The sequence below is a fragment of the Tyto alba genome, unplaced genomic scaffold (assembly GCF_018691265.1).
Source record: "Tyto alba isolate M040663 unplaced genomic scaffold, T.alba_DEE_v4.0 Super-Scaffold_22, whole genome shotgun sequence".
NCBI classification, from domain to species: Eukaryota; Metazoa; Chordata; class Aves; order Strigiformes; family Tytonidae; genus Tyto; species Tyto alba.
Window position 1 is genome coordinate 19203537 of NW_024881296.1, and position 26602 is coordinate 19230138.

At 40.7% G+C, this 26602-nt stretch overlaps 1 protein-coding gene across 7 annotated transcripts in view; it reads left to right on the top strand.

Annotated features, from left to right (window-relative positions):
• The window catches only part of GRM1 (glutamate metabotropic receptor 1), a 198477-nt gene that overhangs the window by 154856 nt on the left and 17019 nt on the right, over positions 1-26602 (top strand). For all 7 annotated transcript variants that reach the window (XM_042796093.1, XM_042796094.1, XM_042796096.1 and 4 more), the window contains exons 6-8: positions 3007-3175; positions 5088-5214; positions 10777-11707. In XM_042796093.1, coding sequence (XP_042652027.1) covers positions 3007-3175; positions 5088-5214; positions 10777-11707 — 1227 coding nt within the window. The remainder of the gene's footprint in view (positions 1-3006; positions 3176-5087; positions 5215-10776; positions 11708-26602) is intronic.

The following is a 26602-nucleotide window of genomic DNA, read 5'->3' on the forward strand; positions in this document are numbered from 1 at the left end:
TATGAGGAAACTTGCCTCTCTAGGACAATTTGTGTAGACCTCCGACTATAAAACACTCTGACAATGGGCAGAACTTTCAGCCCCTACAATGGGCCTCTGATGTGTGGAGAAACGCTGAGGTTAACAAACTAACAGAGTTGTTGTTTGTTTTACCTTAACTAGACTTGAACATAGACCCATATAAGTCTATCTAGTTCAAAATTTCCAGTAGCTGTTCTGGCTTCAGACATGGCAACTCTATCAACTCCAATGTTTTGAGTAAATTATCACATGCATAATGAAAAGACCTCAGACTGGAATATAAAGGAATTTTTTGTCAAATGTACGTGGTTGATTTGGAGTTTGGCTTCACGGGTGGTTGTTTTGGCCAGTTACATCCCAACATTGATCAGCATTGCTGGTTTACATTCTGCCTTCCAGGATAGCAAACCTCATTGCCAGTCTGATATTATGGCTATGGAAAAAGGTAACTTCAGCTATCCCACACTAACCTGAGTAAGAGTGTGCCTGTGACCAGCTGGGTGACGATCTGGCTCACCTCACAAGTAACTTGCTCATATGACACCACATATTTGGTCACATAATTTCCCAATATACCAGAAAGCTTACTCTTATATTAAAAGAAGGGTTCATTTTCTTACCTGCAGAATGTTTTCATGGCCTCTGCAAATGAGGCCATATGTGTGTGAAATCCAGCTGTCTCCATGGTACTCACTCTCTTAGAGCTTCACAACTCTTGTCAAACCCAGCTCTTTTGGGATAATAATTTTTAGCTTGGACACAGTCCCAAACTGTTAAAGTTGTACATATGTGAGTGAGGGGATGGCGGGAGGTGTCCAAACACTGAACATCTCCTTACTCAAAGAAGAAATTTTTCATTAAGGAAAAAAAGGAAAGGATAAAGGACTTAGTCACATCTCCATGTACCAAGTGTATTTCTTAGGCCACACTTTTCCACTTAAAATTCAAGCTGCATATCAAAGCTGCAAACACTGTACTACAACTTGTCATATGCAAGACTGTGTAAGAGCTTTTAGTCTACATACTTTATTCTTTGACAGATAACTGATAGAAAAGGGAACAGTATTATAAGAAAACATAAGAAGAGCTTTCAACCTAAAATCATATCCCTGAAATTGCCAACTCTTGATTGAGATTGCACTAATGCCACTCTGTGCATTGTAATATATTTTTGCAAAATGAAAACAAGCTTTGCAGGCTCAAAAATTCCATTAAGGGAATGTGAGGTTTTAGCAATCTTGTATTCCCCTTCCTGAATTAATTTTCCAGCCCAGAGTAACTGATTTTGTGTCAGTCTCATACAAGGTCATACTAAAATCCAAGTAGGCTCTTCTTGCTAAGAAGAGGCATGTATATTCTTGCTCAATTTTACTCCTGTTTGTTGAGTCTACATTATAAAGTCCCTGGCTCTTACTGTTTCTTGCTACCTTGATTCTTCATAATCCTGAAAACAACATACCTTTTTTATGTTCTTCCTTTGCAAGAAGGATGTGAGAAGGAATTGTTTCCTAGTGAATTTGAAATTTATGCTTTTTCTAAGCAACTCCTCAATTAGTGGCTGATTGCCAACCAATAGAGCCACCTTCGGCTTGGAGCTCTGCTGAACTCAGTGGTGAGAGTACATTTTCCCATGTGATTCAGTGGATCTTTGCAGTGGCACTGACACTTTCTAAGCATGCATATTTGCAAGACCAAGGTCTAAATACAGTTGTAAATGTACACTTCTTTAAATCATCTATTACTAGAGAGATGCCAAAGACTCGATTAAGAAAAACAGACATCTAGAGAATAATTCTAGCACCTCTTTCCTCTGTAAAGTGGAGAGAGAGTTGAAATTCTGCATATTTGAACCTCAACGGGAAAAGATAGAAATGGATATGTCTCTCTCTTTGTCCACAACCAAGCATCCCAGTTTTATTTATGGCTCATAATTTCCTTACCTTTTATTCCTAAAGCACATACAGATTAGCAACTCATTAGAAATAAAAGATTTTTTTCCCCAGGAGCTGAGACAATCCAGTAGAGAAAAACAAGACAGTAAGTCCCAGGTTTGGAAAATAGAAGATGCTTTGTGATTTTCAGCTGCAGTGCTGATTTCTGGTTCTCAGCCCTCTTTCTCTTGCCTTTGTTAAACAAAGCCCTCCCCCTTCTCATCTTAAGAAACCAGGCTGTAGGTCCAGCTTCTTTTGTGGTTCTTCCTCTCTGTGCACTCTCCAATATTCATTCTCCCATTCTTGCCTATATCCCACTAAGAAATTACCACACTTAATCACTGTTTTGCACAAGCCACATTCTGTGGGTTGAAGAAGGAACAGAATAATTAGCAGTAAGGGTTGTGCAAACATCAGGTCCAGCATATGGAAGGCAACGATGGAAGCAGGGAAGCTGAATGTTTATTGTAGCAGTGTTTTATGCTTCCTTTACATTAGGCTTGGGAAATTCTCTCCTATTTGCCTGAGGGGAGGAAGTAAATTTTGTGCCTGAACTGCTAACTTTTCCTGACTGTCTCACTGGACTGGGTAGTATAAATGGTTGAACTAATGCTTACAGTTAACTTATGGAATACCTGTTCACTTAGTTTGAGCATTTCTATGGATTATTTTACAGCTGCCAAAAGCAGCTATACTGCAACCAACCCGTATGTAGGCACCAACATTAAAGATACCTTGAAAAATGGCTGAAAACAAACCATCTAGACAGTGCTCACATGTGCATCTTTAACAGAGCTTGATATCTTTGATGTGCAGTTCTTCCTGGACACACAGTTTTTTATCCACAGTTTTATGTAAGCAGGGCAGGCAATCAGTAATTGTGTGGCAATCAGAGCTGTCATTTCCCATGATTCTGCTGCAAATCCTACAGTATTTGGGGCTTCTGATGAAACTCTAGTCCCTGGTGTTAGGGGGTGACATGAATATTTATGGAGACGGAAGGAGAAGATCCAGTTTCAGGACAGTGACTTGCTTTCTCTTTTTTCCCTTGCAGATATGACATCATGAACCTGCAGTACATAGAGTCCAACCGCTATGACTACGTCCTCATTGGGACCTGGCACGAGGGCGTGCTTAACATCGACGACTACAGGATTCAGATGAATAAGAGTGGAATGGTCCGATCAGTGTGCAGCGAGCCTTGCTTGAAGGGCCAGATTAAGGTGTGCCTCAGGCACTTACTTTCTGCTATAGAAATGTGAATAACCAGTCAGTATTTTTTCCCTAAACCCAAGCAAGCTTCTTTCAAACCAAGGGAGGGATAAGACACCCTTTTCTTCAGGAAAGCCAAAAGTATAGAAAGACTCCTAGATTAACATTTTACTTTTACAATCCCATATACAAGCCCATGTTTTCTAAAATTGCCCTTTGTAGTGATGCAGAATCTTCCAGTATGACAGGATTTGAATTCCACCTTATGAGAGAAAGAACAAGATTTTCACTTAGTCATTGCTTACAACATTCAGTGGCTGTGATTCACTTGGGGGCTGATCCTGAAAATAATGTGACCCATGGGAATCTAGTATTTTGTTCCAGAAATAACACCTGCAAGAAAAAGGGAAAAAAAAAAAAAAAAAAAAAAAAAAGCCTATTTGTCTCATGTTCACAACAGGAGGTATGGAAACACAAATAAAATCACTCTGTGTTTACTAAACAGTAGCACTTGTATCAAGCTACAAATAATTTGCCACCTGCCATGTCTGGATGACATAAAGACATGTTCCACCACTATCAAAATGGTATGGATGCAGTAAGTTTAAAATGGCAAGAAGCCCATTCAGGAAAATCACCTTAGAGCAGACCTTCCTTTCCAATTTCATTTAATAAGAACATTTGCAGCTTTTTAATTCTATATTGCTACTCTAAGCAGTAAGTGATTGATGACTTGGCAAAGACATAGTGACATACTCCAACAATCTTGGAGGGGAAACATTATTGGTATTTACTACCCTCCAAAACATCTTTTCCCTGTTTTTGAGATTGTGCAGTTTGTGTATGTGTGTATATGTAAACACCATGCAGACAAAATGCCAGCTTCAGCTCCCATTGAAGTCTATTGGACTCTCTCCACAGACTGCAGGAGGAAATGTTAACAACAACAACAACAAAAAAAAAAAAATCCAAAAAAAACCCACAAATCCAGCATTCAATAAAACAAACATTTTGTATTTTACTACTGCACTTAGCTCTGCATATAGATGGATAGGAAGTTCCGGGAGAGAAGGCTGGATTCCTCCTTTCTGGCAAACAGGGTCAGAGTCTTTGTTGGAGCCCCGTGAGCTGGAGATATATTTAATCTTTCTTTCAGCTTCAGCATGATTAAACTAGAAGTCGAGACAAGGAAACCACCTTTTCAACACTAGATCATTACACTTAGTCTTCACAGCAGAGAAAGATACAGCTTTCAGGGACATTTGTCTCCAAAAGAGCTGTTCTGAATCATGCTCTTGGTCACTGTATATTGGTTTTATTTTCTACTAGGACCCTTTACATCCTTTTAGCAGTATGTTTTGTTTGTTTTTTTTTTTAAATTTGCCTTATTTGAATTTCTATTTACACTAGCATAATGAGCTCCAAAGAGGTTTCCATGCAAATTGGAATTTATGCGTGTGTGCTTGTGTGTATATATATATGTACATGTATATGCATGAATCACTCTTTGTTCTAACCTTTGACTTTGTTTACTGCTTTTTACTATGCAATAGATATTAAGCACGGGGTGAGCAACTTGTCCTGACCTGAACCATCTCTCAGATGTAGCCTCTTCTCAAGTTTGATTGAAAATGTAACACTCACCATGCCTCTGTACCAAAGGGAAAATGGTTTAGTACTTTTAACTCAGAGCTGCTCCACGCAGAACAAAAAACATTTGTCTCCAGATATTTATCTTTGAACTCCTAAGCACAAATTTTAATACACAGGTGGAGATACAGAATCAAGATTCATGTTTTCTAGTTGTTTGAAATGTGCTATACACAGGAATCCTGTCCTATTTTCAATAGTGCAGGTAGTACCTGTTTTCTGGGGGGGCTTCCATGTTGTCTTACAGAGCTGATGATTCATTTTGCATTACAGGTGATCAGGAAAGGAGAAGTGAGTTGCTGCTGGATTTGCACTGCTTGCAAGGAGAATGAATTTGTTCAGGATGAATTCACATGTAAAGCCTGTGAGCTTGGCTGGTGGCCAAATCCTGACCTGACAGGTAGGGATGTGTCCCTCCAAAAGCATTCCCATTTTACAGGGCACGAGGAGAACGGTGTGTGGTGGAGAGTAAGGTGGTAGCATGCAGACATATTAAAGATATATACTTAAACACACATCCCAGTGAAGTTTAGGGTGAGTGAAAAGTGCTGTATCTTTTGGCTCAGTTCAACAGCAGTGACAATAAAGACGGCAAAATTTCTACCAAGAAGAAATGACATAGTCTGTTTGTTCTTCCCCTTCAGTTAGCATAAGCATTAGTAAAGGTGTTAAGACTACTAATGAACTTAGCAGCATTTGCTGCAATTTTAGCAGTGATTATCACAAGACCTTAGTGCACCCTTGTCAGATTGACTTGATACTCTTTCTGATCCTTCTACCATGCAATTAGTAATACTTTATATGGGATTTCAGGCTACTCAGTAACTACCAGATTTTTGTTTCGTATAAAGATCATTCTTACTGCATGCACCAGCAAGAGGAACATCAATAAAATCTTAATAAAGGCTGGCAGAAGAAAGGGAAACAGCCTGAATAGGTCTCCTCTATGCATATTGGATGAGTTGTATGCTATGGCATCTTTCTGTTATTTTGTACCTATCAAGGTCAACCTCCACACCTGCTCTGGGCTTTTCAGTAACCATTAGCCCAAGAAAATTGATTGAATGCATTGAGAAGAATCACCTTGACCTTGGGGTTTGCTTTGCTAAAAGACTACTGGCACCTCTGCCCCATGTCGCATCTGAAAATCTTGGCTGCCAGTATTCAGCAGGGTATAATTCCTAGTTAGAGAAACAATCTTACTACCTAGCTGAGGATCAAATGTGCAACTTAACACATCTTTGTCCTTTAAGATGACTGGCTGGCAACTAGATGTTGCTGCAGCATTTAACACATAGACAAAGTACTCAAACCTTGATTAAATAGTTCCAAGAGATACTAGTTAAGCTAGTCGCTGAAGCCAAGTGAGCTTTCAGAGGATTTATTTTGAGAGGGAAAGCTGGCCACTACTCCAGCTAAAAATGTATTATTAATCACAATAAAGTGGGAAGCTTGACCCATTGTCTACCTTGGTTTTCTATGGAAAATAAGGTATGGTCATGTCCCAGATGTGTGTATATCTCTATACTTCTCACCGTCTCCCCCCTGCTTTGCCCTCTATCTCTCTAGTGTGCACCTGAACTTACTTCAAACAGATTTGTCAGGGTACAGAAATCTCAGTGATCATTCAGTTCTTCAAGTTTCATGTAAGTGGATTGTAAGAAGAGAGGAAGAGGTGTTCTTGAAAAATACCTTCCATAAGAGCCCCAACTGTGAAAAAATATCTTGTGTTCCTAGATACCAGTAAATCCACAGCACCCTTCATAAATGCCCTCACCATTGGTAAAGCTCCTATTCAACTCCCACCTCCTAGGACACCAGTGTCTGCTAATTTTAAAGCAGATATCCATAGACAACTGTGTTCTGATAGCCTTGGAGGTTCACAAAATTGTTTGTATCTACTATTCAGGGAAGAAAACTGGGACTTCTTTTTAATCAATAAGGCAGAACAAGAACAATGAGAGATCAATGTGCACTTGAGCAAATATGGTTCAGTGCCACTTGCTGCTCAAAATAGCTCAAAAGGGGGCATGTCAAAATGACAGGCACTGCTGAAAAGAGTTGAGAAAGCATCAGTGCTGGAAAAAAATCTCAGGGGTATGTTGCAATCTATTAACTTTTAATGAAATCAGTAGATGACCTGCTGATTTGTGTTTCTTCTCAGCAAGGAGACTGGACTGCTGCTGTTCTGAAATCACAGTAGCATCAGCCAAATGACAGCATAGTCATCGACTGATTTCCTAGAGAACATCAAAATGTCAGTCTGCTCCTGCACAGCTCCTTTATGCCATCTTATTGAGGAAAAAACTTTTTTTAACCCCTGCAATTCATTTACTTGAATTGCAGTACAAAGTGCAAAGTTGGGAAGAGAAGTTGATGTCATCTCAATCTTTAGAAAAGGGAGATTGAGATAGATAAACTCTGGTGCTTGAACTTTGTGGGAGTCACTATTGGTACCATTTAATTCAGAATTCTCTTTTCTTGCCAGGATTTCTCCCATCAAATATGTTTTTATAGCTTGCTTTTGTGTGTTGTATTCATACCCTGACAGTCACCATAGCATCTAGACACAGATAATATCTCACATTCTGGATTGGCTTTCCCTTTGCTTTAAATCTTAAATACTAAACATGTATGGAGTTTTAGTCCCATTTTCCATCACAGATGGAGGCTGTAAAATCCTTAGTCCTTTTAAGAAACACGAAGCACATACTAACCCATTTCTTAAGATATGCTTTTTAAGGTGCTCATTCGCTACATTTGAAATCGGTCTCTGTTGCTCAGCAATCCTTTTCTGACATTTTAATTTTATTTTTAAATGTACAAATTTTTTTAGATTACTTCCCCTAAATATGTGTTCAGTGAAGTGGAGTCATCAGGCACAAAGGATTTCTCATCACAGATGATAAAAACCTGACCTGACAAATAGTCACTAAAACCAGTATCTTAAGGCCTTGTGCCAAGAAGAAGAGATATCTTTTATAGTATCAGAATCTAATATAAGAAGAATGAATGTCAAGCTAGTAAACCCAGTTTACATAAATCATCTTAAATAAGCAATAAAACAAGATAGGGCAGGAAGTTTTATAGAGTTATTATGAAATGAATCATAAAAGTTTGGGGCCATCAGTTACCTGGGATGTGTTAATGACCTCAGAAAACATCCTGGATTGTCTTACTGGCCTTACAATATGAATATAATTTAAAAAAATATTAAAAAATCAATTAGCCTTCTGATCTAGAAAATGATTCATGGTTAAAGTGCAGGGAAAGTAGTAGATGAACGCTACCAATTAGCTTTTTACTAGAAACTTTTAACTGTGAAACTTTTGCCACAAATTCTCTGATTTTTTGAGGTTTGGGTTAGTTGTTGTGGGTTATTTTCGGGAACTTTGTGTTGTGGGTTTTGTTTGTTTGTTTGTTTGTTTGTTTTAAAAAAAAAAACTTTAAGTACACTATTTCCTGGTACCCTCCCCCAGGCTCAACGAGGTTCCCTAGCCCACTTTCTCCTAGCTGGGAAATGACCCACCTTCACAGGTGCTGACAACCAACTGTTTGCTGATATAAGCAGTGCAGGCAGCTTTTGGCAATGTTTGTAGCATATGTGGCCCTCAGGCCTTGCTGCTGCACAGGAATAACACTGATTTAATGAAACAGATTTCTAAGACCTTACACACAGGATAAGCTTAAACCAATCGATAGGTTTAACTACCATGATGAATCAGGGCTAAGGCTCTGAAAATATCTTTTAAGATGAAATAATAGAGTATGGCTTGACTTAAAGCCCTCATTGAAACTTAACCCTTCCAGCGACCACAGACTGGCTTCTTGTTTAAAAAGAGCTTTGCATGTATTAATCAACGAGCAGGAGCTTCTGATTCTTATTCTTTTACTAAATCAAAGAAGGAGCCAACTTCTACTCAGAGCTACTGTGGTCAATGTCCAGAGGTTCCCACTTCTAATAAAAAGCTTTTCCTTCATATTTCACGACAAATATACTGGTTGGAAGAATGGGTTTCCTCACCTGTCTGAGTCTTGAACAGACTACTCGGAGCAAAACAGAATTCCTTTTCTTTGTGAGACCTCCAGCTTCACATACTAGCATTTCTATCAGTTTTGATGCTACAGGTACCTGTAACATCATTACCTGTAGTTGAGTAGACAGTCTTACCTATAGTTAAGTTACTCTGGTACTCTTAGACAGAATTATAAGACATTCTTTCAGTTCATGTGACTTTGGCAGACATTAAAAGTTTGAGCAGAAATTTTCCATGTCAGGACTTTGCCTCAGGCTAATATTTTTGATTAAAAAAAATATATTTTTTCCTCTTCTATTTCTCAAAATGAGGTTACAGTATAACTGTTCAACTCTGATCCACACCTCTGCTTACTTCTATATTTGGAAGGAAGGACTTTAAATTTTGGTAGAGGTATCTGTTGGCAATTTTGTGTCATCTTGTGGAAGATACATATAAACTCAGCAAAACTGTGGGCCTCAGAAGCTTTTAGTTGATAGAGGTTGTTTTTTGCAGATGTACTCCATACTGAGGAGGAAGGGGCTGAGCATGACTTTTCCTCATCACAATATCAGGGCCCTTGCTAAGATTTAGCAGCAAAACTGAGAAGAAAAAAAATGCCTCTCTTACAAGCTTGCTGACACCACTGCCTTTTCCCTGCTCTTCCCAACTGCATCCAACAACACAGACCAGCAGAGGAGATGAGCAGATGGTCCAAGATGTGAAAAGCTGGACCAGTAATGTTTGTAATTGAGGTGACTGGCTAGGAAAAAAATGAACTGAAAGGGGAACTGAGACAGGGACAGTGAGGGACTGGGAGGAAAAATACCTGAGAGGTGGTGAAAAGCAAAAAAGGTGAGCAGAGTCCAAAGGAAATTGGAGGAGGACAGAAACAATAAGTAGAAGAGGCCATGGATAATTTCATTAGGATACAGAAACATGTTAAAAACATTTTGGCACTATTAAGTCAAGAATGGGAAGTGGGAAATGCCAGAATGGAGGTTTTCAGTAACTCAGCTTCACAACCATAACATTCCATTAACATAGAGGATTTTATTTGCTCTGTAATGTTTATTGCTGATATTACATCTTCAGCACAGTAAGAAAGGTAGCCAGAAACTCTTTTAACTTGAGTGTGGGAGAGAGCAGTTAAGTCCCATCTTAATTGACACCTATGTTTGCACATCTGTACTAGTCATAAAGGAAAGCCTTTCCAGTTTTTTTTTTTTTTGAGGACTTGCATATTTTGTGGGTTTGACTTTTCCATAAGAATTAAATTACATTATTTAGTGGAAAAACAATAAGTGTTTGACAAAATAAGAATACGGTAATGTTAAGAGAAAAAAAAAAAAAGCAGAAATGTACTAAGAAGGTGCAGTATCTATGGTGTAGTTCCATTACAGCTTTGGATTTATTGCCTTTTTTCTGCCCATAGATCTCCAATGAATTTCTATTATTTATAAAATCACCTTTACAAAAATATAGTGAGTGAAGTTATAGTGATTTTGATAAAGATTAAAATAAGTTAGTATGAGGAGGTCAAAAAGCTACCCATTCTGATTTGTAACAATTCTTTCCTTGTTAAAATGAAGGGATGGTGCTGAGTTTGTCTGGGTTCTGTTCCCAGCTCTGCCTTTGATAAGGCCTGGGCTTATCAGCAGGTATCTCGAGAAAAATTATGAACAGATTTCCAAATCTCATTTCTCTTTGTAGCATCATGAACAAATGTTTAGAACACCCAAAATTGATGGCTGCTTTTTGAACATATTTCATCCAAATTTTTCCATGCTGCAGTTTACTTCTTTGTAAAATGGTTTTAATAATCCATGGCACATAGGCATAAGGTAATGTTCGGATTATACTGGGAGCCAGAAAAAAAAAAAAAAAAAGTTCTTTCTTTAAGCAGCTACCTTTCTAACACTCTGTTTCTTTTCTCTACACTGCAGGCTGCGAACCCATTCCTGTAAAGTACCTCCAGTGGAGCAATATAGAGTCTATTGTGGCTGTGGTCTTTTCCTGCCTGGGGATCCTGGTCACCATGTTTGTCACCCTTATCTTTGTGCTCTACAGGGACACCCCTGTTGTCAAATCCTCCAGCCGGGAGCTCTGCTACATTATCCTTGCTGGCATCTTTCTGGGTTATGTCTGCCCTTTCACCCTTATAGCTAAACCCACCACGACATCCTGCTACCTCCAGCGCCTTCTGGTGGGTCTCTCCTCTGCCATGTGCTATTCTGCACTTGTGACCAAAACCAACCGCATTGCACGCATCCTGGCAGGCAGCAAAAAGAAGATCTGTACCCGCAAGCCACGTTTCATGAGCGCCTGGGCCCAAGTGGTCATTGCTTCCATTTTGATCAGTGTGCAGCTGACACTGGTAATCACGCTGATCATCCTGGAGCCCCCAATGCCCATCCTCTCCTACCCCAGTATTAAGGAAGTTTACCTTATCTGCAACACCAGCAACCTAGGCGTCGTGGCTCCTGTGGGCTACAATGGACTCCTCATCATGAGCTGCACATACTATGCCTTCAAGACTCGCAATGTGCCTGCCAATTTCAATGAGGCCAAGTACATTGCATTCACCATGTACACCACTTGTATCATCTGGCTGGCCTTTGTGCCCATCTATTTTGGGAGCAACTATAAGATCATCACCACCTGTTTTGCAGTGAGCCTGAGCGTGACAGTGGCACTGGGGTGTATGTTCACTCCTAAGATGTACATCATCATAGCCAAGCCTGAGAGGAATGTCCGCAGTGCCTTCACCACCTCAGATGTGGTGCGTATGCATGTTGGGGACGGCAAGGCACCTTGCAAGTCCAACACTTTCCTCAATATATTCCGGAGAAAGAAGCCAGGGGCTGGAAATCCAAAGTAAGTGATTGACTGCAGGTACACCTCTATCTGTATATGTCTTTCTCTTTGCCATCCTATCTTGGTTGACTGTAGTCTGCTGAATAGTAAGGTATGTAACAGTTTTTTATCTCATGTGTAGCAGAAAAGGTAAAAATGATCCTTTAGGTCTAAGCCTCAGATGGATATTGACATGTTGCTTCCTATTTTCTCTCCTGCTCTAAAGGCAGTCCTGTACACAGCTCCTTCTACCTCTGGGGCAGGGCAGCCAGTGGCAGAGTAACCAAGCTCCATTTGCAGCTTCTCCCATCTCTCCATGCATGTGATGGGGATCTCATGCCCCTACATGCCGTTGCTCTGCATTATGTTCAAACAAAGGTGCTATTGTAGCCTTTTGGGAAAGGGGACCAGAAATCTGTCTGTGTGGTTGTAAATCACATGTACTTGTCTAAGGCCTCTGGGATGTGTGTGTGAAATCTGAGGATTGAACATTAGTCTTTAAGGTAGTGTTTTGTGACAGTCTTCATGATTGTGATCAAAAGCACCCTTCATACTATCCCTATGCTCTAGTTAATATTCAGAATTATGAACCATACTCTTAATCATCATTAGTGTAAACTTGTCCATGTTCTCAAATCCAGTGTTGGTGTGAAAGTTGCAGAAGTCAACTGATGGTGAAAATGAACTTGCATCCACATCTATTGAACCTGTTGTTTTCCTTGCTAATAATTAAAAACAACCCAGCTGCAGCAGAGGGGGAGAGACCTGTTACTTCAAACAGCATCTCCCTGTGAGCAGCTGTCTGAACATTTGCAGTCTTTATTATATTATTGCTTTTTTAATCTTTAAAGGAGCACCATAGGGCTAGACATGAGCTTAGATTATTTTTGTCCCTATTTTAAAAAATTATCAAAATAATAAAGAACCAGTGAAGTCCACATTTCTGAGCTTCCTGATAGAATTAAAATTCAATCCATTTCCAGCTCTTTAAGATCTGTAGGTTTCTCTGAGTCACTCGAGTTTGTTTCGATTCAGTTTGCATAAGAACCGTTTCCCTATGTCCTGGAGATGGAAGAGATAAGGGTGGAGGTAATATTGTAGAACACCCATGCTGTGATCAATTTTGCCTTTATCCTACTTCAATACTTTTTATTTTGTTGCCAGACAGGGGGGGATCAGATGAGAAGGGAATGGAGGCATAAGTAACCCAAATGTACAGCTCAGTGAGCCACAGAGGACTGCCAACTCCTGGGCTACACAGAGAGGGACCTGGGAGTGGCAGGCAGCCCTGAGAGCTCCCCTTGCAGGGAGATGACCAAAAATCTCTGTAGCTCAAGAAGTTGAATTCCATGCAAATAGAAAGATGGAGCCTGATTCACATTCCTCTGACCCTATGGAAGTTGGATGGGGTCTTACATGTCTGTAAGAAACTAGTGTGGTGTCTCTGCAGCGTAGTCTCTGGCTAATGTTGTTGGCATTTTTAAGATGATGTCTAACAAAAAAAAAAAAAAAAGGACTATTGAGTATTTGAGGTCATGAGATATTTAGTCATTAATTCTTTGTTGTGCTTACTGTTCTTCCACAAAAACACCTGTACTTTAAAAGATCCAAACGCAATATATTTAGAATACAGTTCATAATATTAGAAAATATTTTATCCTGTTCAAAAAATGAGCTTCCCCCTCATCATTGTCACCTTAAAAAAACAACAGGATTTACCTGAGTTTTTTAGCAACTTGTTAGTTGCATAAATCTAGTAAGGTTTTCTTGACCTCTTTGTTAAACCTGTGTGAGTGTTATGAAGCAGAAAAGTCCTACAGAGTTTTAAGGTGTTATTTTAAACTAAAACCTTGACACCTATTTAATATGCTTCTTTGTTTCATGTCAAACCTCCAGATCTTTTACACAGAAAACCCCCAACCTCTAGACTAAACCTCTTGTGCAGTTACTGTTATGTTCTTCACCTAAACCAGCGCAGGTGTGGAGGCGTGCTAGGCTTGCTGTTGGAGGGCAGCATACCTCTGCACATGGGCATGAAGAACTGAAAACAATATAAGATACAAACATTCAGTTCTGGAGATAAAGTCACAAGACAGGACAAAAATTAATTTCAGGGCTTTGGAGGGTATTTTAGCTCCTAGCAGAATCCATTGCAAAGCTTGTGAGGACATTGCGCTGACACAGATAAAGAAGTGTGACTCACTGAGGAAACCCAGAAGGAAAAAGTAGAATTTGCTGGAGCCTTTGAAGCACCTAGATAACTCAAATGTGTAGCCAGGTCTTTCCTGAAACAAAACCTGAAACTACTGGAACATGCTTAATGCTCACAGGAGTAGCCTCCAGGCTGATTTTCAATGTTTTTTTTTCATTTCCTATCAAAATCTGGAATTTATTTGCCCATGTATTAGTATTTCAGATCCCTGAGTATGTTGCTGTGCTGCTTGATCCTGTAACCGTCCCTCCCTACGGCCACATTTTTCTCTCTGTAAGTGGTCAGCAGTGCTTCACACAAAAGATTTCTTTTCCAGCTCTTACAACAACTTTCCATCCATTTTCTTGTTATCTCTTCTTTTTCTTCCTAGCTTGTTTTTCTTTTTCTACTTTTTAATTTTCAAACCTCTCCTCTGCTAATCCAGTGAATTCCAATTCCTAAACAGAGAAGTGGCATCCATCTAAATGAAATTGGTGTGCAGATATCGAGTTAAATTGAGTTAGTTTTAAAAATGGAAGCTAGTTTACATTTACAAGAGCAAGTCAAACCTATATAAACCTTGATAAAACACTCACATGCAATGTTGTGCTCTTAGTTTAACTGGTATAGCTTGGGGACTAGAACAAGCCAAGACACTCTTCCCTTCTCTTCCTGAAAGTAGAGCAAAAGAATTAAGCAGGGAAGTCTATTAACACAGGATCTATTAGTCAATTCAAAACCTTCAGCAACATCTGGTGCTGATAAAGAGGTCAGAAAGTCCTCTTGAAAAATATATGTCCCAGCTGCATTACCAACAGAGTTTTAATGAAAATAAGTTGTTTAGTAACACTGGTCTTCACTTAAATAACAAGCACACTGTGTTTACTTTTCTATTGCACTCTAAAAATGCCACATGCGCTCATGAGGGTTTGCACTCTATCTTACTCTGTTGAATTAAACTATGAGCTATTACATCCAGCACTGTTTTAAATAGAGTTGGTTTGGAACTTTTCAGTTGAATATGTTTTCCCATCAGAAAATTCTGGCCTCTCAAAATGTTTCATAGAATTGGGCTTTGATAATAGGGATCCTTTCTGGGCCAGGGGGACTTTCTTTTTTTCTCATGGAGAGATTAAGGTATTGGGAAAGCGTGAGGGGACTTTAGCCCAAAAACTATGAGTTAAGGCACTCACTTACGTGAGGAGCATCTCCTTCAATTCCCAGGTGAATGCCCTATAACTGGACTATGAATTCTCCCAGGGAAGTCCCCTCTTTTCTCTCTATTCTTTATCTGAAATGTATCCTGGAACAGAGAAAAAAATTCTGATGCAAACCCTAGAGAAATACTTTGTATTTTTCTGTGAGAAACCTTGAATCTGGGTCTGAGAGATCCCTCGCAAATGTCTTCACTACCAAGCTATCCTCAGTCTCTCCCCCTTGTCAAATTAATATTAAAATATGTATAAAAAAAATGGAACCATTCAATCAGGAGAGATGGAGAGGGTGTGCTATCTGCTGTTTTTATTGAAGCTTTGTGGGGACATTTATTATTAGAGTTTGCTGCTTGATGACATTATGTGATCCTGGCTGTTACAGGATGATGACATAACAGCATTTTCTAGGAGAGGCTTTTTAATATTCTTTTTTTTTTTTTTTTTTTTTTTTTTTTTTTTCCAACTGTGAAATTATAACTTTCGGATATGGATCTTGCTGTGATCATTAGCCTTGTTCTTGACCACAAATGTTACTTTGGTCTATGAGGGTCAATCAGCTTGAAGAGTAGCACTCCTGTACAATGCTTGTACAATTGCTTTCCTGAGGAAGCAATGGTCCTTTCTGTACTATGAGTAGAAAAATAACCAGTGATGTTGAAGATGCTGATCTCAAGGAGGGTTCAGGAAACACCTTCTCCAGCCACTGCTTCAAATGAACCCCACTCAATGTGCAGGAAGCTGAAGCCAAGCCTGCAGCCTGCAGGTCTGTTGTGTTGTTTTTCTATAGTCCACACACACACTTCAAACAGAGTTTGAGCCACACAGCAAGGCTCATCTCTTTCCCCATGCTTTTAGTGGGCTGCAGTGGCATGAGAAGGATTGGTGTTCTAGAGGGAACCACAGAGGGTAAGTTTGTTGGGCATCTTTGAATAATTAGCTTCAGGTTTGGAAATGATGCTTAGATGTTGCCTTGGTCTTCACTTTAAAATTATTTTAAATTTATGGTTGAGACCCTAGGTCTGGACACCATTTTAGTGCATTTTGAATCAGAGTATGTAAGGATTTAGTTGTCAACATAAGTTGTGTAGCAAAATCTGAGTTGATAGGAAGGCCAACAAGATTCAGTGAGTGGCCAGAACTCCACATTAATGCATAAGCACCTGCTTCCTCCCTTGATTTTTAATATATTTGCATTCAGTTATTTTTCCTCCAGCTGTCTGCCCTCAGAAACAAATGACTGTTTTAAAATATTTCCAAACATGTTCTTTTTATTTATCTTTTTAATGTGTTTTGACAGTCCACTCCTCTAGGCAGCTCTCAGAGCCATCCACTCTAAGCAGTATCCAGGCAGTCACCTCAGGATCTCTCAAAATATCTTTATTTCATTTCAATAAAAAGTGTCGGGCAACCCAACATCCCCTAGTACCTTCTCCCTGATTCTTTTACAAGAGCATGTTCCTGTTCTTTGTCCTCTCTCACCCTGTACTGGGTCCCTACATACAGTTCCTAACTCGGATTCAGGTTTCTCATTTACCTCTGGTAACATGTATCTGTTCCCTTACCAAGGCTTAGGGAACCATCTGCTTTTTTGTCTTGCCAGCTGTAAAATTATCTCCAGGTATTCTTAAGTTGCTCTTTCTCTTTAAACTGATTTGCTGAGTTGCCGTTTCATCTTGAGCAAGCTGTGCTGACACGCTATGTTTTTCTGGGACTCATTTCATTTGGCGACTCACAGTCCACAAAGATTTTGGGCTCCTCAGCTCTTTCATTTTCAAAGCCTCCCACAGACATGTAGTGAGGGGAATCTTACCATAAGTACATCTTACAGAATCTTACAGAAGGCTGGACATTTTGTATCCCTGTGGTTTTGTGGTAGTGGAAGATGACAAGTGCACAGTGCAGCATGACAAGAATTGGAGCTTCCAGAAACAGAGAGTAAATGTTCAGCATGTTCAGCTGCAGTCATACAAATGCAAATCTTTTACAGCCTCTCGCTTGATCCAACCTGAGTGCCTCATCATAGGAAGAGATGCTCAGGAGTATTCCCTCTTCTTGCTCTCAGGTTACTACTCCACACAGTTAATATTCTATCTTTTAGCAGGGGGTTATGGAGACAAGGAGGGAAGGGAGAGAAGTGTGAACAGAAGACATGAAAACACTTTTACTGTAAGTGAAAGAATGGCTTTTGTCATGACCTCTGCAGACTAAAGTGTGTGAAATCGAACAAAACCAATCTCAACCTGGCACAGCCGCACAGGGAATGTTTTGCTCTGTCTGGCTGAAATGCATTAAAAGATCTGAAACAAGAAGATTTAGTGGAAAGTGAAAGGAGTATTAATAATAGCTGGTCACCACTGTATCTTCTTCTATAAAAGAGAATATATTGTTAAACTTCTGCATTTCAGGAGACAAGCCCAATTTCAGAAGTCTACAATATATTTAAGTATTCTCTTTGGTCTTAAATTGTGTCACCTAGCCTGCAGCATGTAAGAATTATTATCTTTAAATGCTTGCTGTACAGATTACTGTCTAGTGTAGTTTTATCTTCTTACAGCATTGCCAAAATGGTATAGAGACAATTGATGAATCTAATATGAAATGGTAGGCTAGCTTACTTTGCGATTTAGCGAACTGATGCAGTGGGTAAACATCTCATGGCCTGTGGTAGCACTGCATACACAAGAAGACAGCTCTTTATTTTTACTGTTACAGACCTTGGAAAATATCAAATTCCAAAGCACTTTCAAGAAGGCCCTTAAGCCTGCTGGGCCTGCATAGCCATCCTGCTGAGGCTTACACCAGAGGGGAAAGGCATATTATGGAAGAGAGTTTTGGAACAACAGGAAGGTTGTAATCTCCTGCAAGTGGGAAATAATACAAGGATTAAAAAGAAAACAAAAGATAGTGCAGAAAATGATACAGTACATCTTAGGCTGTTTATTTAAATAATTTCTTTGTCATTTTATATCTGATCTCTCCATTAACCTAGTAATAAAATGTTGATGTCCAGGCCCTGGTTTCATTGCTGCCTTTGTAAAGCAGTGGCACCACGGGGTGCAAGGCACAGTGCCAGTCCCTGGCTGCACGGCTCCCGGCTCCTCGTCAGGACATGGGGCTCCACAACCCCAGGGCACTCGGTTTGCCCTTGTGTCCCTCGGGGCATATCACAGAGGAGTCTGCTCCCTTCGCAGTGCGGATGAAGATGTGGCAGCTCTGGCGTGGCTCCCTGGTGCCACAGCTGCCACAGGGAAGGCAGGTGGCACCCTGGCCCGGCCCGACTCCTCTCCCCATCGCAGCCCTCCCTGGCATTTGCCTAGCTTCTGTACGCAGTGCAGTCCTCCCTTCTCTGAGGTTGCAGTGCATTTTGGGGAAAGCATCTCTTATAAGGATAGTTGAAAGTTTTAATGCCAAACATCTCTCTCTCAGCAGTTGGTACATTTGCTGGTTTTGCTGGGCTATTTACCAGGCTTAAGCCATTAACAATTTTGTGGACGCATAGCACTGTGACAGGTAACAGCTCTTACACAGTTCTCTTGTGTGTGTGATGTGAATTCTAAATAAGAAAATTCAACAAACTCAGTCAAGCTGTTCAGCCCTTGTTGGTATATTGATTTAAGTGAATATTTAAAACTCCCAGAAGATAGATACATTTCCAAAGGGACTCTTACATTTGATGTTAAAGAATTGGAAAGAAACACAAAATAAGGGAGTCTGAAACTTAATAATCCAATAACAATATCTTCTAGCCCTGCTGCAGGGTTGTACATTAAATTTGAGCTATGTAATTATAGCTAATACTGTCCTCTGTAGCCTTGAATTTGCATTTGCTTTAATAGATATGATGTAGTTCTCTCCCATGCACCTAAAAAAGCACAGAATAAGTGATAAATAACTCTGAGATATCACTTTCACACTTATTTTCTTTCTAGTTATTTAATTTAATACTAAAATTTTTACTTATTTAAAGAACCAGGAATGGCAAATGTGTATACCAAATTATATCCCAAATTAAGTATCTGTGTATATATGTGCAAGAAAACCAGTCTGGAGATAGAGAATTTTTTTTTTTCCTTCTAAGGAGAAATAAGGGGCAAGGCTGCATAAGGTACTGTAAGTTTTCCTTCAAATTATCCCAGCTAAAGGGATTCCCAGCATATGCATAAGTAATCACGTCACCCCTAAGGCAAGCTGAAGAGAAGGAGCAGGGACAGATCTACAGTAGGATTGGGACAATTGTCATCAAGTACAAGCCAAGAGGTCTGGCCGTTCAGGCTTATTCCTCTGGGTTTCCTTCCGTGAGCAAGCAGAGGCTGCCCAAGACTACATTTAAGAGAAATAAATTAGAAAAGCTATGAGGTTCTGCAGTGGCGTCCCAGTTTATCCTAGTGGGGATAAACCCCTCTCAGATAAAACCCAGGTTATATTGAATTAGTTTACAGAGCACAGTACCTGCACCCTGGGCTCCCATCCAGACTTCTGCCTCTTTGTCGCCAGCCAGAGCCACATTGTATTTGGATGGTCCCTTTAGGTGAAAGGTCTGTTGATGTGAATTCCTCCCTTTCTCAGAAGTTCCCAGTCCAGGGCAGTTTTGCCACTTTCTTTCCGTGGATATTCACAACTCTGTTCTCCCAGGGGATTTTGACAGGACATAATCCCAAGGAACAATCTCTCAGTGCAGCCTGGTTCTTACCAAGGGACTGCTGTAGAACTTCACGTTACAGCTCCTTCTCTTGTTTTGCTGCTCTCAAGATGCTGAATCACAAAATGTTGGTTTACCTATGGGCACTGCTGTAGCACCAGGCAGCTTTGTATAATGCTTAATATTTAAACACAATGATGCATAGATACACAATGACAACAGAGGGGAGCTTTACAGTTATGTACCACAATCTCTGCTTCCTGACTGAAGGGAAACAAAGGCATACTACAGAAATCCTGGGGAAAGCTAGTATCTTTCTTGGCATAAAACATGGGAATAAGGACACTACTTGTAATTTGATTTCTTGCTTGACTGGATCACTTATCACATTTCCTTGTATTTTTGTATTTGTATATATTATTTATTGCATTTTTATTCTGAAATGTAGTCATAACAATCCAGTTAGGATGCTACAAAAATACACCAACTCAACGGTGAGTGACACAAACAATTACATTCACATATAGATATAACCAAGTGATGTTTATCTGATTAGCACCATAATCTCACATTGTTTTGGTTAAAATCCCCTCTGTGAGAAAAATAAGGAAGAAATCTCTTTATGAGCATCAGGTAAATAAATAGGTGTTGAAGTTTGTATCCAGATAAGCACTTAAAAACCTCGATATTTCCCTATATGACATATAGAAGTCAGATGACAACTCTCATAAGCACATACTTAGGGAAAAGAAAATAATCAACCCATGTTTTGGGGGGGAGGGGGTGTGGCCTGAAATATAATTTTAAAAAGCATAACAGCCATTTTTTTATTTAATTCAGCATTTTAACATGGAAATGGAATAAAGAACTAAAATACAAGTCTCCTAGAGGGTCCTTTAAGACTTTTTTTAGGTCAAGAGTGCATTTTCCTTCCTTCTTATCCTCAAAGGTGTGATGTTTCAGCTCTGTGCCTCAGTTATTCACCCTCAGCAGAAGCAGAGCTGTGACATTTCACGAACACATGATAATTCATGTACAAATACTTGCTAGAATAAACACACAGGATATTCTGCAAGTGTTTATTCAGCAGGGATCTCTGAGCCACCTTGTGATTTCATATATCTTTGAACTAATTTAGAGGTGAACAAAAATTTGGGTACTGAAGGATATCATGTGGATCTCCAGTATGCTCTATGTAAGGATAAGGATATAAAACAGCACAGGCACTATACACATCTACAACTATACACAGTTAATACAGGGGTTTGGTTTGTTCCTCAAATTAAGATGCAGTCTGTAAAATATTATTGATTCATCCCAGCAATTCAGTGCAAAATTACTCATGTGAAAGTCAGGACTACTGCTAATTTATTTAATCCTTTTTCATGCTTAGGGACAAACAATAATGTAAGAGCCCAAGAAGAGAACAGCACTCTTGGATGTCACCTATTTCACTGATGTGAAAGGCATTTTGCATTCTTGCTCTCCACCGAGTTTATCCTTGCATGTGATGATCTTATCTCTTTGCTCGGGGATGCCCCACAAAACAAAACACTGCAAGACAAACTGCAGATGCTGCAAACACATGCTGACAGAGCACCTGATTTTTAGTAAGACTCTGTAATTCATAGGCTAATCACACCCCCAGAGAAGATGGTCCATCTCTGTTAAGGGACTGTAGGCGTGTACAGCTTTCCACCCTGTTAGAAATTAAATTGTCTGAGCAGGGGTTTATCCTGATTATACAGTCTTAGCCTCAGTCCAGTACTGTTCTGTGTTTCATTATAGAAACATCTCTGAAGCCCTTGGTGGATGACACTAGTACATACATTATGTTTGTTGTGGGAAGAAGTCCACACACTGCTCTGTCAGTTGATCAGTAATGTGTTTCAGAACAAATTTGTCAGGATGATGCCTGCTGTCACCAAGGCACAAAGACCTGACCATCCTGACTTACATCATCACTGTAACTTGGGAATGCTCTCCACACTTCTTCCCTATCCTAAGGAAGGATTTGAAAAAATTGTTCGCCAGCAGTAGCTCAGGTTACCTCCCCGACACTATATGTGCTCCCAGAGCTGGAAGTATTTTTGACAACAGGATTTTTACTAAATTCTGTAAACAAAAGTCAAGCAGTATCAGATTACATATGTCTCAACAGCATGAACCACTGCCGATTGCACTAGTCTGTGTGAGATCACAGCCTGCACACCTTTGTGGCTTACCATCATTAGCAGCTGAATTCCAGTTGTTACAGGGACAGGACACAGGACAATAGCCAGGCACCTCCAGAAGCCTATTTTTCTTAAAATAACCCAGAATTCAGACACATTCATTTACAAACACCTGTACTACCTCCTACAACATTTAATGCCATCCTGATTTTTCTATTCTTCACATTACTTTCATAGAACACAAAGACGATGCAGAGACTGGTGCTGGATATGATGTGTGGCAAAGCAGACGCTAACTTCTGGTGCACTATTCAGTCCAAAATCTGGATGTAGTCTTTGTAAATTCCCATCCCACAAATGTTTGTAATGGAGCAACTTTCTTCTCTTTATTTTTGTCTATGGTGATTTAAGAGTTTGTAAAGGGAAGAGTGAATTAAATTTTTGTTTTAGCTAGTATAGTTTGATGGTTTTTTCACCTGTCTTCTGATATTGTTTTCCATCTGTGCCAAATGCACTGGGAACCACTCACACCCAAAGCAGAGATATGACCGCATTTTCCTCTCTTCTCCCAGTTCTTAGCTCTGTGCCCCAAGGACTCTGAATGTGCAAAATCAGCATTGCCAGATCTTTGTTTGGGGTTTCCAGACCCAGATCTGGAAGCCTGCAGAACAGACTATGACAGTTTTAATATCTACACAGCAGACATCCACTGTCAAATAGTTTAATAATCATGGACAATGACAGAAGTTATGTTCTCTGATACACTGAAGGACTCTAAGTGTGGGTTGAAAAGGAAAGTATATTGTATCAATAGAACAGCTGCCTCCACATTAAAGTTGTTAAAGACTATCTAATTTTGAAATAACAAGTCAGCTAATTCTTCAGAGCATAAATGTGCTCTGGTATTCAGCCTCCCACATCTGAGAATAATGGGTTAAAAGCCATTATCACTGTAAACAGCAAACGATTGTGCAGGCTAGAAGTAATCACACAATTTGTCACTTTAAAGCCCACTTGAAAACTAAAAGCTTCAGGTTTCTTACTACATTACAGACAATTTACCATTTCTAGCTTACTGCTTCTGTTATCTCTTCTTAAGCTGTTTCCCCTTCTCTGCTCTGTGGTTCTTCTTTTGTGGCATGCAGGATGCGGTTTTCTTCCACCCTGTAAAATTAACCTTACAGAGAGAGAGAAAAAAAAGAAAAAAAGTGAATTATAGTCTGCTGGATTCTCCTTGAGCCAAATCTCACGGTCAGACAAACATTAATGTCAGCACTAGAGAAGGTGTCCCTGCTGCCCCTGGTTTGGGGAACAGGGGTGAGAGTTGTGCCTTTCAGCAGCAAATCATTAGATTAGCTGAGCTGTGTTGCAGCACCACAGCAGGAGATGTCAAAGCTGATCTTAAACTCTAGGAAAACAAGTGCCCCCTGACCTGATTCTAGTAGCTCCTCACTAGTAGATGGTTTTCTGGTGTTCGCAGTTTCAGTCTGATCTGTCCCAGCTACCCTCAGAGGATCACAGGCTCAGTTTAAATGACCATCTGCAAGCCACCTTCTAGCTAGTATATCCTCCTTCTCTTTACCCAGCACTATTAATCTTCCTCATCCTTAGCTTGTTAAAGCCAGCAATGTCTGCTCTTGTTGCTTTCTTACTTAAAGCTCTTGTTAGTTTTTCCCTGCACTTCCATGGAAAATGCTTTTTTTTTTTTTTTGCTCTTTTCTGGCCATTTCTTTCATGGGACGGGCTAGATCATTTCAGATCAGCCTGTTTTGGCCAGCTTGCAAGCCTTGCATTCCCAGATCAAGGATTGTCTGGAAATTGGGATTTGCTCCACACACTCATTTTTTTTGTACCCCAAATTGCCCCAAAGCAGCCAACTAACCAGACAGCCAGCAACAAAATACCCAAGAAACAACCAACCAACCAAAAAAAAAGCAAATCCTGGAGTCTGCGTAAACTGCCGCAGAGGGATTATCTACTTTGAGCCAGACTGACGGGGACTGACAAGAGGCTATTCTTGAAAGCATAGCCACAGCAACACAGATGACTGCAAAAAATGCCCAGTGAGCAGATTAAGTGCCTGAGTGGCTCTAACCCCACCGAGCAGAGTGGTGGGCTGTGAGGGCTGGGCCGGCCGGCGCTGACCCACGCTGCTGCCAGCACTGTGCCCCGGCTGGCAGGGTAATGCCCTGAGCACGCACGGGCAACCCAGCAGCTCCCCAGGGGTCCTCAGGAGCTCGTGTGTGTGTGCAGCATGGGCCCACGGGGGTGTAGTCAGAGCTCGCACGGATGTGTAACAGGTCTCACCTGTGTGGGCAGTGGGAGCTCGCGTGTCTATGCGGTACCAGCTCCTGTGGGGTACAAAGTGTGGCCACAGGCATCTCTGTGCTCCCCAGTCAGTGAGCAGTCCTTCCTCCTTTACTTTCTCATATCCTCTGAAACATAAGGCTATACACATTTCTTAATCCTTGGAGCTATACAGGTTACCTCAAAAATCTCTCCTGCCACCATCCTGGACAGCAAAGAGATTTGCCTGCGGCTACTTTGGGCTATCATAGCCTGTAAATCTACAAATGGTTTAAGCTGCTCTAAACCAGAAATGACATCCAAAGCCTTTCTTTGCCCCATGTTGTCCCTTCACTTATGCAGGGACAGGAGCCCAGACAACCATGCCGTGAACTGGAGTGGGGAACTGCTAATATTTTTTTTTTTCCCTTACTTTTTCTGGTTTAGCTGTGACCCAGATTAGTTGTCCTTGTCATTCCCTGCCAGCTGATTGAGCAATTGCAGCCAGGGTGGTGCTGGGGCAGAGGGGCGGGGGGGGGGGTGGGGGTGGGGGTGGGGAGTGGGGTGTGGCGGGGGGGGGGGGGGGGAGCAGCAGAGGGGAGCAGCTGGTGTAGCCCGAGGGGTTCCCTGGGCACACATCTGGCATCTACTGGCCCCTGGTGACCTGAGGTGCAGCCTTAGCTCCATCTCCACTGAGCAGCTCAGCACTGGGCCTTTCTGAGCATCCTACTGGGACTATGTTCTCCTTGGTGACTGTGACCCTTCTGTGTCCTCTTCAGCAGGTGTGCACACCTTGGTGGAGAGTGTGCTGTGAAATCCCTCCTGCTTCCCTGTCCTTCACGGGTGATCATTATCTGTATGTCTCACACTGCCTGGCAAGGGTGAATGACCCTACAACCTCCCTCCTACTTGCAGTGTTCTTTGCGCCTCATCTCTCAATGATTTCTTTCTCCTCCAAAACTGCCACTGCACCATTGATTTAGCATAATTAAATTAAAACTTAGAGCAATTATTGACAACCATCACTTAGGTAAAACACAGGACTTGTGTTTCAAAAATTAATTTGTACTGAAAACCTGTCCATCTTCCCAACTTTATCTCTTGGCTTAATGAAATATATTGCAGAAACCTTCTATCAGATCCTGGCTTATACAAAAGGCATTGAAAATACAGCTCCTCTTCCTACAGGAAAAGGACATGGCCTTGCTTCTTGTTATGTAGGTATCTTTTGATCCAGCCAAGACAACCCTATAAAAAACCTGACCTTTCAAGGACACAAAGTCAGAAGATGAACATGCTTCTGCCTAGGAAGATGCTACGTTTAGGGAGGCAAGAGAATTTGGGATGAATGTTTAGTTGAGCACTTTACTGATCCGGTTCTATATACGAAGTGTGATTACCTGCCCAGTCACCTTGCAGACTGCTAGAGGGTCGAGGAGGTGAAAAGCAGGCTAGAAGGTTTCTGGTGTTGCTGAGCTGTCCCTTGGGAGTGTGAGGGGCATTCAGTCTGAGTGCTGGAGCAAGAACTACTCTAGAATGTGATAGCAGTGTGTCACAGGGTACATAGCACAAGATTTCCTCTTTCCTGTATTAAAGCTGGGGGTTACACATAAGTTCTTAAAAACTAGGGGATGATTCAGGGCTATCACTGTAAGTATCAGCACGATGCCATCATCACTTCTCTTGAATTTCCTCCCCACCTTGCTTTCTTCTTAATGTTATTGGTGGTCAGTTGTTTCAGCTTAGATTGTACAAAATCTGGGGCTGTGCTTTTCTGTATGTTTTTGACTGTGGGGAATGTGAAAGCTTTTCTTACAGCTCGGACAATGTCTAGTGAGGAGGATCTTTGCCTGTGGCTTCAGATGATAGGTAACACGATGTCCTGTTCTTCAGTCATCTCGGACGCCAGACATATTCATTCAATTTGTATCTGTTTGGACAGTCTGGTTGAGCAGAGAGAGTAATTCCAGAGCAGAAGGTGAATGTTTCTAGTTTCATGGCTGTTCAGATACAAAACATGACAGGTAGCAATTTACACTTTCCTACGATCCTGACACATCTGTTTGTCTTGTGGGATGATTCATTTACACTTAAGAGAAAAAATAGTGGCAAGAGTGACTATTCTTTCGGATCCTCTATATTCCTCACTGTGGATTTCAACAGGCCTGTTACCCTATTCTGAATGACTGGCTAGGAGCATTTTTCTGCTTCAAGGAATATAAAGAAATTAATCCACTTCTTTCAGGACCCCTCTGCACTACCACCCTGCTTCCCCTGCCAGACTCCCTGTTACTGCACCCAGGCGTTCATTAGAAAGCACTTCAGACACTTTCATGATGGTATGCCAACTCCTTGTTCAAATAAGCAGATGATCCATCCTGCCTTTGGGCGCAGGATACAAATAACTACTCA